General features: G+C 45.7%; 1 protein-coding gene across 4 annotated transcripts in view; it reads right to left on the reverse strand.

Moving 5' to 3' along the window:
• LOC129862004 (cyclin-dependent kinase 17-like) overlaps positions 1 to 16,475 on the reverse strand; it is a 71,431-nt gene that overhangs the window by 24,488 nt on the left and 30,468 nt on the right. For 2 of the 4 annotated variants that reach the window (XM_055933274.1, XM_055933276.1), the window contains exons 2-4: positions 11,543 to 11,697; positions 9,442 to 9,615; positions 8,861 to 8,994 (exon numbers count right to left, since the gene is read on the reverse strand). In XM_055933274.1, the coding sequence (XP_055789249.1) occupies positions 8,861 to 8,994; positions 9,442 to 9,615; positions 11,543 to 11,675 (441 nt within the window). In that variant the 5' untranslated portion in view covers positions 11,676 to 11,697. Of the gene's footprint in view, positions 1 to 8,860; positions 8,995 to 9,441; positions 9,616 to 11,542; positions 11,698 to 16,475 lie in introns of those variants that run through there. The other 2 variants (XM_055933275.1, XM_055933277.1) reach the window with 2 other exon arrangements.

Genomic DNA, 16,475 nt, shown 5'->3' on the forward strand with positions numbered 1-16,475 from the left:
GGAGCGCTGGTATATGGACCGTGTGATAGGCCCCAGGCCCAGGAGCGCTGGTATTTGGACCGTGTGATAGGCCCCAGGCCCAGGAGCGCTGGTATATGGACCGTGTGATAGGCCTCAGGTTCCAGGAGCGCTGGTATTTGGACCGTGTGATAGGGCTCAGGAGCGCTGGTATTTGGACCGTGTGATAGGCTCCAGGCCCAGGAGCGCTGGTATATGGACCGTGTGATAGGCTCCAGGCCCAGGAGCGCTGGTATATGGACCGTGTGATAGGCTCCAGGCCCAGGAGCGCTGGTATATGGACCGTGTGATAGGCTCCAGGCCCAGGAGCGCTGGTATTTGGACCGTGTGATAGGGCCCAGGAGCGCTGGTATATGGACCGTGTGATAGGGCCCAGGAGCGCTGGTATATGGACCGTGTGATAGGCCCCAGGCCCAGGAGCGCTGGTATATGGACCGTGTGATAGGCTCCAGGAGCGCTGGTATATGGACCGTGTGATAGGCCCCAGGCCCAGGAGCGCTGGTATATGGACCGTGTGATAGGCCCCAGGTTCCAGGAGCGCTGGTATATGGACCGTGTGATAGGCCCCAGGTTCCAGGAGCGCTGGTATATGGACCGTGTGATAGGCCCCAGGCCCAGGAGCGCTGGTATATGGACCGTGTGATAGGCCCCAGGTTCCAGGAGCGCTGGTATATGGACCGTGTGATAGGCCCCAGGTTCCAGGAGCGCTGGTATATGGACCGTGTGATAGGCCCCAGGCCCAGGAGCGCTGGTATATGGACCGTGTGATAGGCCCCAGGCCCAGGAGCGCTGGTATTTGGACCGTGTGATAGGGCCCAGGTTCCAGGAGCGCTGGTATATGGACCGTGTGATAGGCCCCAGGCCCAGGAGCGCTGGTATTTGGACCATGTGATAGGCCCCAGGTTCCAGGAGCGCTGGTATTTGGACCGTGTGATAGGCCCCAGGCCCAGGAGCGCTGGTATTTGGACCGTGTGATAGGCCCAGGCCCAGGAGCGCTGGTATTTGGACCGTGTGATAGGCCCCAGGTTCCAGGAGCGCTGGTATATGGACCGTGTGATAGGCCCCAGGTTCCAGGAGCGCTGGTATTTGGACCGTGTGATAGGCCTCAGGTTCCAGGAGCGCTGGTATATGGACCGTGTGAAAGGCCCCAGGCCCAGGAGCGCTGGTATTTGGACCGTGTGATAGGCTCCAGGCCCAGGAGCGCTGGTATTTGGACCGTGTGATAGGCCCCAGGTTCCAGGAGCGCTGGTATTTGGACCGTGTGATAGGCCCCAGGCCCAGGGGCGCTGGTATTTGGACCGTGTGATAGGCTCCAGGCATGCTGGCGAAAAGTCCCCAGTACAGCAGGGTCTACTGTATTGACAGTTATTGACGGAGCAGTGGGCCAGAACATCTACTAGCAGTGATGTGGACTTGAGTCACATGACTTGGACTCGAGTCAGATTCAAGTCACAAATACGATGACTTGCAACTCGCCTTTGACACCAATGACTCATGACTTGACTTGGACTTGAGCCTTTTGACTCGACCTGACTTGATACACTCCTCAAACTGAAATATAAAAATGATGCTATTAAAAAAAGTGTGCAGCGCATCAACTCTTCATTTAACGGATTACAGTTTGAATCAGACAGCAGCCAATCAAATTGTGCCAGCTGAGGAAAAGTTGTGCGTGGCAGTGCAGAGGAACATCGGAGGTGAATTCAGATGGAGCCCTTGGAAAGATGATACCCAAAATTATTATTTTCGGATATAAAGATGACACTGTATCAACAAAAATAGGATTGCAACTTGCAAAACATGCGGGAAGAAAATTACAGACGGAGGAGCAACAATTTCCAACTTTGTTCGACATTTGAAGCTGCACAAAGAACGGTAAGTCGTGGCTAATATAGCCGACAGCTATATATTTTATTACTTTACTGGTGTATCATGTAAACTACAGTAACGTTAAATCAATGAGCCTCCACACAGTCAGTCAGTGCGGGACGTGATCATTGCACCCAGATTGAGCTACAACTGGTTAGGCCGTTGGAAGCCTAAATCCTGCCTGATGTTACTGCTGTTCCTAAAACCATTGGCATACGTTAGCCTACTGTAAACACACAGTGTGTGTGTGTGTGTGTGTGTGAAGGTTGGGCGATTGTGAACAAGCCCACATCGCCCGATTGTGCCCCATAGCGATCCTCGATAGTCGATCACTATTGGGGGGGGGGGGGGGGGGTCTTTCTCATGGATACCCATGTATTTACATGGAAATATAACGTTTATTTGGAAAGTAATAAATATATAGATTTTTTTTTTAAAGCATTCATGATTTGCGTAAATGTAATATACTAACTATTACTCTTGTTAAAAATATTAAATGGTATTACATTTGGTGAAGAGCACATTATGACTTGTTTAGGACTCGAAACTCAAAGTTTAGGACTTGAGACTTGACGGTCTTAACTCGGACTTGCCTGTCTTGACTTGGGACTTGAGTGCTACGACTTGAGACTTGTGACTTGTAAAACAATGACTTGGTCACACCTCTGGCTACTAGCGTGTGGAGCTCCTTCCCTCTCCCTGTGTGCTTAAGGCAATGTGTCAATACTCATCAGGCATGTGATGGGATGTATTGTGGTGCTCTGGGCTGAAGCTGTGCTGCCTGGAGGGGGGTCAATCAAACATCTCGTTCCAAAACACACAAAGCAGGACTCTGTAGGGAGTGGCTCTGAACAGGAGCTAGCTAGCTAATTGTAGATCGCCTACAGGAGGCAGCGTGGGGAGAGCTATCTAGCTAGCAGAGTCAGAGAAAAGGGGGGAGGGAGGGAGGAAGAGAGAAATAAAGAGAGAGAAAAAGAGGGTGAATGAGAAAAGAGAAAACCAGAGAGGAAGAGAGGTGTTTCTGGGGTTTCACGTTCCTGTGTAGCCCCCCCACTCCCTGAAATAAACTGCTAAATGTTTTTTGGTTTGGTTCTTTTTAATCCGGCCGAAGAACTTGGTCTGCACGTCAACTGTCACGCTAGTTCAAAAGTAGTGCACTATATAGGGAATAGGGTGTCATAGGGTCCTGGTCTAAAGTAGTGCACTATATAGGGAATAGGGTGTCATAGGGTCCTGGTCTAAAGTAGTGCACTATATAGGGAATAGGGTGCCATAGGGTCCTGGTCTAAAGTAGTGCACTACATAGGGAATAGGGTGCCATTTGGGACGCATACTTGGTCTTTTGAACGCAGCGTCAGGAGCCCCTGGCAAATCCCCAGAGGGCCTGTGGTCAAAACAACCAATAAACACAGTTGGAGTGGGCCTCTGTTGTCCAATCAGACGCTCCCCCTTGGCCTTCTCCCTGGTGATGATGGCTCAGCAGGTCTTAATGAACATACAATGTGTTTCCCTGTCCGAGAGTTTAACCACCACTCTGCACAACCAGACTCAAACCTCTCTGTAAGGCATACCCCCACGCTGCACAACCAGACTCAAACCTCTCTGTAAGGCATACCACCGCGCTGCACAACCAGACTCAAACCTCTCTGTAAGGCATACCACCGCGCTGCACAACCAGACTCAAACCTCTCTGTAAGGCATACCACCGCGCTGCACAACCAGACTCAAACCTCTCTGTAAGGCATATAGATACTCCGTCTATCGTCATATTGTTTGATATTTTGATATTAATACATATAAAATGTTAAAACTAGAAAATGCTCTGTCAATATGTACAGTAAGGAACATGTAGGTTTCTAGCAGACTCAAACCTCTCTGTAGATAATACAGTGGTCTGTGTCAATATGTACAGTAAGGAACATGTAGGTTTCTAGCAGACTCAAACCTCTCTGTAGATAATACAGTAGTCTGTGTCAATATGTACAGTATGAAAGCATATACATGTGGCAAGTTTTACATCAGGTTTTTTGATGTTGTGAATGCCAATTGTGGGAAAAAAAACACCCATTGGTTTTTCTCTTCTGTTTTGTTGTTCCCAAGGCAGGCCTCGTTGCTCGGTACTTTTCTGGAAAACAACCAATCCCTTTCCCTAGTGGACATCACTCATCATATGCCCTTCACAGTTTGTCTTCCAAAGCTAGATTTACAGTAGTACGATTTAGATTCTGGATATTAGTTTGATGATAAACAATGTTGCTGTTGGATCTTTGTCTGTTCTGTCACACACACACACACACACACTAATAGCTTGATGAGTCGTGAGGATATGCAGGTGGTGTGTGTGAGACACAAGGTAAGATTACGTATGTGATAAGTTCACGTTTGTGGGGCCTCCCGAGTGGTGCCTTTAAACAGGTCAACATTCACAAAATCACTGGGCCAGACGGATTACCTGGACGTGTACTCAACGCATGTCCTGACCAACTGTCAAGTGTCTTCACTGACATTTTCAACCTCTCCCTGACCGAGTCTGTAATACCTACATGTTTCAGACTACCATAGTCCCTGTGCCCAAGGAAGCGAAGGTAACCTGCCTAAATGATTACCGCCCCGTAGCACTCATGTCAGTAGCCATGAAGTGCTTTGAAAGGCTGGTCATGGCTCATATTAACAGCATCCTCCCGGACACCCTAGACCCACTAATTCGCATACCGCCCCAACAGATCCACAGATGACACAATCTCAAATCGCACTCCACACTGCCCTTTCTCACCTGGACAAAAGAAACACCTATGAGAAAATGCTGTTCATTGACTACAGCTCAGTGTTCAACACCCTAATGCCCACGAAGCTCATCACTAAGCTAAGGACTTTGGAATAAAACACCTCCCGCTGCAACTGGATCCTGGACCTCCTGACGGGCCACCCCCAGGTGGTAAGAGAAGGCAACAACACGTCTGCCACTATGATCCTTAACACTGGGGCCCCTCAGGGGTGTGTACTTAGTCCCCTCTTGTATTCCCTGTTCGCCCACAACTGCACGGCCAAGCACGACTCCAACATCATCATTAAGTTTGCTGACGACACAACAGTGGTAGGCCTGATCACCGACAACGATGAGACGGCCTATAGGGAGGAGGTCAGAGAACTGGAAGTGTGGTGCCAGGACAACAACATCTCCCTCAATGTGAGCAAGACAAAGGAGCTGATCGCGGACTACAGGAAAAGGCAAGCTTAACAGGCCCCCATTAACATCGACGGGGCTGTAGTGGAGCGGGTTGAGAGCTTCAAGTTCCTTGGTGTCCACATCAATGAACTATCACGGTCCAAAGATACCAAGACAGTCGTAAAGAGGGCATGACAAAACCTTTTCCCCCTCAGGAGACTGAAAAGATTTGGCATGGGTTCCCAGATCCTCAAAAGGTTTTACAGCTGCACCATCGAGAGCATCCTGACCGGTTGCATCCCCGCCTGGTATGGCAACTGCTCGGCATCTAACCGAAAGGCGCTATAGAGGGTAGTGTGAACGGCCCAGTACATCACTAGGGCCAAGCTTCCTCCCATCCAGGACCTATATAATAGGCGGTGTCAGAGGAAAGCCCATAACATTGTCAGAGACTCCAGTCACCAAAGTTATAGACTGCGCCAAGTCTAGGACCAAAAGGCTCCTCAACAGCTTCTACCATCAAGCCATAAGACTGCTGAACAATTCATAAAATTGCCACCACACAATTGACATTGACTCCCCCCTTGTACACTGCTGCTACTCGATGTTTGTTTGCTATCCATGCATAGTCACTTCGCCTCCACCTACATATACAGATTATCTCAACTAGCCTGTACCCCCGCACACTGACTCTGTAATGGTGCCCCCTGTATATAGCCTTGTTATTGTTATTCTTATTGTGTTACTTTTTATTATAACTTTTCATTTTAGTCTACTTATAATATTTTCTTCTTCTTGAACTGCACTGTTGGTTAAGGGCTTGTAATTAAGCATTTCACGGTAAAGATTCGGACCGCAGAGTGAAGGAAAAGCAGCCAACAATTTCTCAGTATATGTGGGAACTCCTTCAAGACAGTTGGAAAAGCATTCAGGTGAAGCTGGTTGAGAGAATGCCAAGATTGTGCAAAGCTGTCATCAGGGCAAAGGGTGGCCATTTGAAGAATCTCAAATATAAAATATATTTTGATTTGTTTAACACTTTTTTGGTTACTACATGATGCCATATGTGTTATTTCATAGTTTTTGATGTCTTCACTATTATTCTACAATGTAGAAAATAGTAAAAAATAGTAAAAATAAAGAAAAACCCTTGAATGAGTAGATGTTCTAAAACCTTTGTAGAGTGTGCACGCACGCACACACACACAAAACCGTTCAAAAGTTTGGGGTCACTTAGAAATGTTCTTGTTTTTGAAAGAAAAGCAAATTTGTCCATTAAAATAACATCGAATTGATCAGAAATACAGTGTAGACATTGTTAATGTTGTAAATGACTATTGTACCTGGAAACGGATGATTTTTAATGGAATATCTACATTGACGTACAGAGGCCCATTTTCAGCAAACATGACTCATGTGTTCCAATGGCACATTGTGTTAGCTAATCCAAGTTTGTCATTTTAAAAGGCTAATTGTTCATTAGAAAACCCTTTTGCAATTATATTAGCACAGCTGAAAACTGTAGTGCTGATTAAAGAAGCAATACAACTGGCCTTCTTTAGACTAGTTGAGCATCAGCATTTGTGGGTTTGATTAGAGGCTCAAAATGGCCAGAAACAAAGAACTGTCTTCTGAAACTCATCAGTCTATTCTTGTTCTGAGAAATGAAGGCTATTCCATGAGAGAAATTGTCAAGAAACTGAAGACCTCGTACAACGCAGTGTACTAATCCCTTCACAGAACAGCGCAAAGTTGCTCTAACTAGAATAAAAAGAGGAGTGGGAGGCCCCGGTGCACAACGGAGCAAGAGGACAAGTACATTAGAGTGTCAAGATTGAGAAACAGACGCCTCACAAGTCCTCAACTGGAAGCTTCATTAAATAGTACCCGCAAACACCAGTCTCAACGTCAACAATGAAGAGGCGACTCCGGACTCCGAGTTCGTCTGTCCAGTGTCTGTGTTCTTTTGCCTATCTTAATCTTTTCTTTTTATTGGCCAGTCTGAAATATGGCTTTTTCTTTGCAACTCTGCCTAGAAGGCCAGCATCCCGGAGTCGCCTCTTCACCGGACAGTTTATTAGGTACACACAACTAGTACTGGGTCAGACCCCCCCCTTGCCTCTAGAATAGCCTAATAGGCGATTTGTTTGTGGATCGCCTACTAGCTTGCACAATTCTTGCCCTTCTCCTTCAACCTGTCTCAACAACAAACTGTTTTCACTCTCACAGGACTGCCGCTGACTGGATCGTTTTTGTTTGTCGCACCATTCTCAGGAAACACTAGACACTGTTGTGTGTGAAAAGCCCAGGAGAGCGGACGTTTCTGAGACACTGGATCCGGCGTGCCTGGCACCAACGATCACCCCACGCTCAAAGTCACTCCGGTCCCTCGTTTTGCCCATTCCAGTAACTGAATGTCTCCATGTCCGTCTTCCTGCTTTATATAGCAAACCACGGTCACATGACTCACTGTCTGTAGGAGCCATCAATTCCCGAGAACGGGGTGGTGTATCTAATAAACTGGCCAGTGAGTGTATATGACCAAGGGTACGTGAGGTGAGAAATGAAATGTGCGTGAGAGAGATAGTGAGTCACTCATGGAGGACAGTGGAAGTAGAATAGAAATCTATGTTACACGCCAAAACAATTTTTGACCTTGTTTAACTTCTTGACGCTAGGGGTCAGATTTTTTATTTATTTTTTAAATAACGTTCCCAAGGTAAACGGACTATTTCTCAAGTCCAGATCGTAGAATATGCATATAATTTACAGATTAGGATAGAAAACACTCCAAAGTTTCCAAAACTGTCAAAATATTGTCTGTGTATAACAAAAAACTGATTCTGAGAAAATCTAACCCGTAAGTGATTTTTTATTTTTTTTATCTGTGTTTCCTGGCCCGTCTTTCTTCCATTTAAAGGGGTATCAACCAGATTCATTTTCCAATGGCTTCCTCAGGCTGTGACCAGGCTTTAGACATAGTTTCAGGCTTTTATTTTGAAAAATGAGCGAGATTTTTCAAAACTAGTCAGGTGTCCTTTGATTAGTTCCTGCGCGCGAGAGGGGTAGCTCTCCATTTTCTTTCTCTCTTTTATTGAATAGGTTACGGTCCGGTTGAAATATTATTGATTATGTATGTTAAAAACAACCTGAGGATTGATTATAAAAAACATTTGACATGTTTCTACGAACATTACGGATACTTTTTTGAATTTTCGTCAAACGGAACTAGGCTGTAGTTTTCTGAACATAACGCGCAACCCAAATGGCGTTTTTTTTGTTATAAAAGTAATATTTATCGAACAAAAATAACATTTATTGTGTAACTGGGAGTCTCGTGAGTGCAAATATCCGAAGATTATCAAAGGTAAGCGATTAATTTTATTGCTTTTCTGACTTTCGTGACCATGCTAATTTGGGGCTAGCTGTTCTAGCATTGATTGATACACTCACAAAAGCTTGAATTTCTTTTGCTGTAAAGCATATTTTCAAAATCTGACACAATAGGTGGATTAACCTCAAGCTAAGCTGTGTTTTGGTATATTTCACTTGTGATTGCATGATTGTAAATATTTTTAGTAATATTTTGCGCCCTGCAATTCAGCGGTTGTTTAGGAAAATGATCCCGCTAAAGGGATCCATAGCGCAGAGAGGTTAATAAAAAAGGATCTCCCCCCAAAACTTCTATTGTCCTCCAAAAGTAGTTGAACGCCTCTGACAAAAACCCCTTCCGATCCTTCTCCACCCTGGAGCGGGCGGTGAAGGGATGGAGGGATGAAGGTGGGTCAGACCGTGCGCTAGACGTACCTCTGCAGAGATGCGTCGGTTGCCCCTGTTCCTCAGACACACCCCTGTGGGTGACTGAACCTCGTCTGAGCTGGTCCCTGATGCCTGATCACTCTCTCCATCAGAACCCATCTTCATATTCTCATGGACGATGTCTAAGAGAGGAGAGAGGAGGGGGAGAGCGGGACGAGAGGGATAAAACAGAGAGAGAGGAGGGGGAGAGTGGGACGAGAGGTATGAAACAGAGAGAGAGGAGGGGGAGAGTGGGACGAGAGGTATGAAACAGAGAGACAGGAGGGGGAGAGTGGGACCAGAGGGATGAAACAGAGAGAGGAGAGAGAGATGGGCCATTTTTACAGGATGAGGTCAATATGGCAAAAAAATGCCCGCCCTGACAAGGATGGTATAATCACTACTTGATAAGAGCAGAGGGACCATAAACACATGACTAAATGTTATTCTTTCCATCAACTCAACGTCATCCACTGCTGCTGGGAACTATAGCAACAACCACTCCCTGGTCAGTTTCCACTGTCCTACCCTCTCTCAGCTGACCCTGTGTGTGTGTCCGTGCCCGTGTGTGTGTGTGTGTGTTGTCTCACCGAGGCGGCTGCCGTTGCGTTGCACGGCCATGAAAGACCCTAGCCCTCCTCCACCTATGACGCTCTGGGGTCTCCGCAGAGGGGGCTTCTTGAAGGAACTAGTGTACTGGTGCAGGAAGGAGTGAACACTGTGGGCCGAAGGGGGAAGTTCGTGACCGTTATGCACCATGGTCCCTGTTGGTGGGAAGAGACAAAACTGTGAATCAATACGAGTACCTTAGATTAGAATAGTGTTAGCCTGTACTGTATAACACTGTTTAGCATAGATAGAACCAGGAGTTCGTCCCCAACCAAGTAACCTGACCAGGGAAAACCCAAGGCCTAAAACAAGGCATATTGTCAGGAAATGCAATCCCCTTTATGCATTTAACTGAGGCGCACCACCGCTGCTAAAACGTGGCTGCCAATAAAAAAACTAGTACTGCTGGGGAAAAAACTCTTAGGGGAAACACTGTTAGGTGTAGTCAAAGAGTGATTATTCGGCCTTGTGTGTGGACAGATAATACATCAATACAGAGAGAAAGAGGGATGTAGAGAAAACTAACAGGATTAAAATCAAAGAAGATCAGAGAGAAAACAGACAGTCTCAAAACAACAGTTGACTAACGCCCCTTCCTACATCGTTACTAGATCACACACACACACACACACACACACACACACACACACAATGTCTTATTCCACTACTACTGCAGTGTTGTTGTGTTATATAAATCAGATTACGGCTATGGTATTAGGACTCCTCCCCATCACACCATCTCTACTCATGTGACCATTCCATTCTGTCTCCTGGATTTATACTGGCAAACACACAGCAGTCTGCCGCAACGCAATCCCCTCTGCAGAAGAACACACACGTACATCCTCCTCCTACACACACACACACACCTTTAATATCACACCACACACACACACACACACCTTTAATATCACACACACACACAGACACACCTTTAATATCACACACACACACACACACGTAAATCCTCCTCCTACACACACACACACCTTTAATATCACACACACACACACACACACACACACACACCTTTAATATCACACACACACACACACACCTAATCTGTCCCTATTCAGGAGCAGGGAACAGTCAGGGCAGATCTGGAGTTTAAAAGCTCTTTAAAAAACATGGATGAGCTGATTGAGCGATTTTTTTTTTTAATTGTACCTTTTTTTAACTAGGCAAGTCAGTTAAGAACAAATTCTTAGTTGGTTAACTGCCTTGTTCAGGGGCAGAATGACAGATGTTTTATCTTGTCAGCTCTGGGATTCAATCTAGCAACCTTTCAGTTACTAGTCCAATGCTCTAACCACTAGGCTACCTGCCGCCCAGAAAACCTGAATACCAACAGAGAAGAAGAGAGGGGAGGAGAGGGGAGCTGGTTAAAAGGAGAGAAGAAGAGAGGGGAGCTGGTTAAAAGGAGAGAAGAAGAGAGGGGAGCTGGTTAAAAGGAGAGAAGAAGAGAGGGGAGCTGGTTAAAAGGAGAGAAGAAGAGAGGGGAGCTGGTTAAAAGGAGAGAAGAAGAGAGGGGAGCTGGTTAAAAGGAGAGAAGAAGAGAGGGGAGCTGGTTAAAAGGAGAGAAGAAGAGAGGGGAGCTGGTTAAAAGGAGAGAAGAAGAGAGGGGAGCTGGTTAAAAGGAGAGAAGAAGAGAGGGAAGGAGAGGGGAACTGGGTAGAAGGAGAGAATAGCTGTTGAAGAAAAGGAGAGGGGAGCTGGGAAAAACATTGATAAAGCCTGGTGATGAAAGAGAGGGAGAGAGACAGAACAGAGAACGAGGAGAGAAATGTGTTTCAAGATGAACAGCTGCTTTCACAGCTAAGTCCTCTAAGTCACTGTGGCAATGTCATGGAAACTCTAGAACGTTCGAGACCCTGACAAGCCAGCACCATAGCAACGCCACGGCAGCCAACGACAACACCAGACTATGCCTGGAAGGCTTAATACCAGCTGAGAGATAGTGTGACATTGCTGGTTAATTATATTCGTTTTGATGCCTCGCAGGCTACATGCAACCTTCTACATACAAGTCCCCCCCCCCACACACACACACACACACACACACACACACCTGCAGACACACACCCTCACCGCTGTGCTTGACGCCGTTCTCCTCTATGGTCATCTGTTCAGACAGTTCAGACAGAGACTCATCGATGGTCTGACTCCCTCTCAGAGTCTGGGACAGCCTCCTTCTAAACCGCTTCATCTTCTCCATGGAGCTCTCTGGCAGAGGAGGTCTGGGGAGATGAGAGAGGGGACAGTCAGTAAGGTCTGGGGAGAGCAGAGCAAATAGATCCTTGTTGGCTAGCAGATAGATCCTTGTTAGCTAGCAGATAGATCCTTGTTAGCTAGCAGATAGATCCTTGTTAGCTAGCAGATAGATCCTTGTTAGCTAGCAGATAGATCCTTGTTAGCTAGCAGATAGATCCTTGTTAGCTAGCAGATAGATCCTTGTTAGCTAGCAGATAGATCCTTGTTAGCTAGCAGATAGATCCTTGTTAGCTAGCAGATAGATCCTTGTTAGCTAGCAGATAGATCCTTGTTAGCTAGCAGATAGATCCTTGTTAGCTAGCAGATAGATCCTTGTTAGCTAGCAGATAGATCCTTGTTAGCTAGCAGATAGATCCTTGTTAGCTAGCAGATAGATCCTTGTTAGCTAGCAGATAGATCCTTGTTAGCTAGCAGATAGATCCTTGTTAGCTAGCAGATAGATCCTTGTTAGCTAGCAGATAGATCCTTGTTAGCTAGCAGATAGATCCTTGTTAGCTAGCAGATAGATCCTTGTTAGCTAGCAGATAGATCCTTGTTAGCTAGCAGATAGATCCTTGTTAGCTAGCAGATAGATCCTTGTTAGCTAGCAGATAGATCCTTGTTAGCTAGCAGATAGATCCTTGTTAGCTAGCAGATAGATCCTTGTTAGCTAGCAGATAGATCCTTGTTAGCTAGCAGATAGATCCTTGTTAGCTAGCAGATAGATCCTTGTTAGCTAGCAGATAGATCCTTGTTAGCTAGCAGATAGATCCTTGTTAGCTAGCAGATAGATCCTTGTTAGCTAGCAGATAGATCCTTGTTAGCTAGCAGATAGATCCTTGTTGGCTAGCAGATAGATCCTTGTTGGCTAGCAGATAGATCCTTGTTGGCTAAACTTGAAATATAAAGATCAGCTGACTAATCATTAGCACGTGGGCTTGAGACCTGTGTTGATGAGACCTGTGTTAATTTTCAACAAGAAGTGATCATTATTAGTGAAAGTGCATTTTGCATGGTTCTAGTTACCTTTGTAACAAAAAAGGGCATGTTCATTGACTTGAAAGCCAGATCAGTGATTATCGCACACAAAAAAGCAGGTTAGACTATTTTGATTAAATAATTAAATTATTAGTGAGTCTTATGGTTGTGGAAGGCTGGGTCTAATGGTTGATGAACTTATCCTCTGCAGCAGAGGTAACTCTGGGTCTTCCATTCCTGTTGCGGTCGTCATGAGAGCCAGTTTAATCATAGCGCTTGATGGTTTTTGCGACTGCACTTGAAGAAACGTTCAAAGTTCTTAACATTTTTCATAGACTGACCTCCATGTCTTAAAGTATTGATGGACTGTCATTTCTCTTTCCTTATTTGAGCTGTTCTTTCCATAATATGGACTTGGTCTTTTACCAAATAGGGCTATCTTCTGTATACCACCCCTACCTTGTCACAACACAACTAATTGGCTCAAACACATTAAGGAAAGAAATTCCACAAATGAACTTTTAACAAGGCACACCTGTTAATTGAAATGAATTCCAGGTGACTACCTCATGAAGCTGGTTGAGAGAATGCCAAGCGTGTGCAAAGCTGTCATCAAGGCAAAGGGTGGCTACTTTGAAGTATTCAAATATAAAATATATTTTGATTTGATTAACACTTTTTTGGTTACTACATGATTCCATGTGTTATGTCATAGTTTTGATGTCTTCGCTATTATTCTACAATGTAGAAAATAGTACAAATAAAGAAAAACCCTTGAATGAGTAAGAGTCCAAACTTTTGACTGGTAATGTATATCATGAATCACCCATAAGTTAGGCCATATCGCCCAGCCCCAGCAAGACGCAACATGTTCTGGGAACTTCCCTAATAAATCAACTCTGCTTTCAAAGAGTTCACAAGGAATACAAGCATCAAACACACCTCAAGCAGAATACACCAATACCACATCTATAGTAAAATGGGTTTATGAGAAAGAACACTAGCGTCAAAACACGCCTCAAGATCCTCAAGCTAAATATCCAAGTAATCCCACATCTGTTGTGAAATGGAGACATTGCATTGATTTATAGCTCCTGACTGGAACGAGCACAGAAACCCGTCAACACTAAACGACACAGGCTTAAGGTAGACGTTAGTAATAGACCATAATTACTTTCCAACACTTGAAAAACATGACGTATTGGGAGAGATAATGATTCATGTCGCTATGGGATGGAATGAATCAAATGTGAAGAACCAAGCTATTAACACTTAAAACGCATCAGATGTGAGTAATAGAACAGTAGCAGTAATTACATTGAGAAAAGTAGCAAACATGATTTATCAGGAGAGATACGGGGGATGGAAACTAATATGAACTGACTGGAGGAAACCAGAAACTACCTGTCAACAGTCAGGTGAGATAAAAAATGAAAAGAATTTAGACGTTATTAAAATAGGCCAATTAATTTCCCACACTGGAAAAACATTTTGTATTGGGAGAGATGGATGAAACTCATGGTTCTGCGTCCCAAATGGAACCATATTCTCTAAAGGTGTGCAGCACGATGTAGGGGATAGTGTGCCATTTGAGTTCATGAACTGCTAGCAGATGGTAAAGCAGGGGATTTCTGAGAAAAAGGAGAACAGGCCTAGTGTGGGCTACAGCCCCTTCACGTTGCATTCCATCCCCATTCAGTGTGAGGGAGAGATGGTGTGTATGTGTGTGTGGACTCAGGAGTTATCACTGACAAAGGAATAGCTCATAGACTTCTAATTTCTCGCCGCGGGGGCTCCAGCGCAGCCTCCTCGCCGCGGGGGCTCCAGCGCAGCCTCCTCGCCGCGGGGGCTCCAGCGCAGCCTCCTCGCCGCGGGGGCTCCAGCGCAGCCTCCTCGCCGCGGGGGCTCCAGCGCAGCCTCCTCGCCGCGGGGGCTCCAGCGCAGCCTCCTCGCCGCGGGGGCTCCAGCGCAGCCTCCTCGCCGCGGGGGCTCCAGCGCAGCCTCAGTGCACACTGTGTTCCATGGCGTAAAAATGAATGAATACATTTGACTGGAGTTATTGACGGCAGTGTCTGACCCATCCGGTCCTTGTCCCTGTAGCTTGGCGTGTGGTCTAGTCTGAAGCCCTGGATGTGATCCCAGTGTATCCCTGCTCCCATGAGTAAGTAGGCCGACCAGAGGACTGAGCTACAGATACACTGGGCCACGGCCAGAGAAGTAGTCCCATTCAGAGAAGTAGTCCCATACAGACTAATTAGAATTTGTTGCCATGGCAACACACTGTGCCCCCCCAATGTCTAAATGCAAAGCCCCCAGCAGGAGACTAAAATTATATTCTGTTCTGTCTTCTTTCATCAAACACCCTACAGTACACACGCATTTCACCACGGCTAACCATGATTTCCCTACATGGACAAACTCAGCTTTCCAGCAGCTATATGCAAAATTGTATTTTCCACATCAGTTTGCCTGGCATGGAGGACAGTGAGGATTGGAGGAGGTAGGGAAAAGACTAAGAGAAGCAGGGGGAAGGGGGAGGAGAGAGAGAGGGGGGGGTGAGGAGAGAGAGAGAGAGGGGGGGATGTGAGGAGAGAGAGAGGGGGGGGTGAGGAGAGAGAGAGGGGGGGGTGAGGAGAGAGAGAGGGGGGGGTGAGGAGAGAGAGAGGGAGAGGGGGGGATGTGAGGAGAGAGAGGGGGGATGTGAGGAGAGAGAGGGTGAGGAGAGTACAAAAAAAAAAAATATGAATGTATGTACTTGTAAGTCGCTCTGGATAAGAGCGTCTGCTAAATGACTTAAATGTAAATGTAATGTAAATGTAAAGGAGAGAGAGAGAGAATGTGAGGAGAGAGAGAGAGGATGTGAGGAGAGAGAGAGAATGTGAGGAGAGAGAGAGAGGATGTAAGGAGAGAGAGAGAGGATGTAAGGAGAGAGAGAGAGGATGTAAGGAGAGAGAGAGAGGATGTAAGGAGAGAGAGAGAGGATGTAAGGAGAGAGAGAGAGGATGTAAGGAGAGAGAGAGAGGATGTGAGGAGAAAGTAGAAGTAGGCTGAGGAGAAGCTGCTCAATAAAAGGAGTCAGCATGCATCAGGTTGGCTGGCGGCTAGCCGAAGTTGGCTAAGTGAACTGAACGAGTGTGCTTGCATACTCCCTTAAAAGACCTTCGCTTGAAAAACGAGAAAACATTTCTCATATGTAATGGCCTTCATTTCTCAGAACAACAATAGAGACTTACAAGTTTCAGAAGAAAGTCCTTTGTTTCTGGCCATTTTGAGCCTGTAATCATACCCACAAACGCTGATGCTCCAGATACTCAACTAGTGTAAAAGGACAGTTTTATTGCTTCTTTAAAAATCAGAACAACAGTTTTCAGCTGCTAACATAATTGCAAAAGGGTTTTCTAATGATCAATTAGCCTTTTAAATTATAAACTTGGATTAGCTAACACAATGTGCCATTGGAACACAGGAGTGATGTTTGCTGATAAATGGGCCTCTGTACGCCAATGTAGATATTCCATAAAAATAAATCACACGTTTTCAGCTATAATAGTTATTTACAACATTAACAATGTCTACACTGTATTTTATTTTATTATTTTTTTTTCTCCCCCTTTTCTCCCCAATTTTCGTGGTATCCAATCGCTAGTAATTACTATCTTGTCTCATCGCTACAACTCCCGTACGGGCTCGGGAGAGACGAAGGTCGAAAGTCATGCGTCCTCCGAAGCACAACCCAACCAAGCCGCACTGCTTCTTTAACACAGCGCGCCTCCAACCCGGAAGCCAG

The sequence above is a fragment of the Salvelinus fontinalis genome, chromosome 9 (genome assembly GCF_029448725.1).
Source record: "Salvelinus fontinalis isolate EN_2023a chromosome 9, ASM2944872v1, whole genome shotgun sequence".
NCBI classification, from domain to species: Eukaryota; Metazoa; Chordata; class Actinopteri; order Salmoniformes; family Salmonidae; genus Salvelinus; species Salvelinus fontinalis.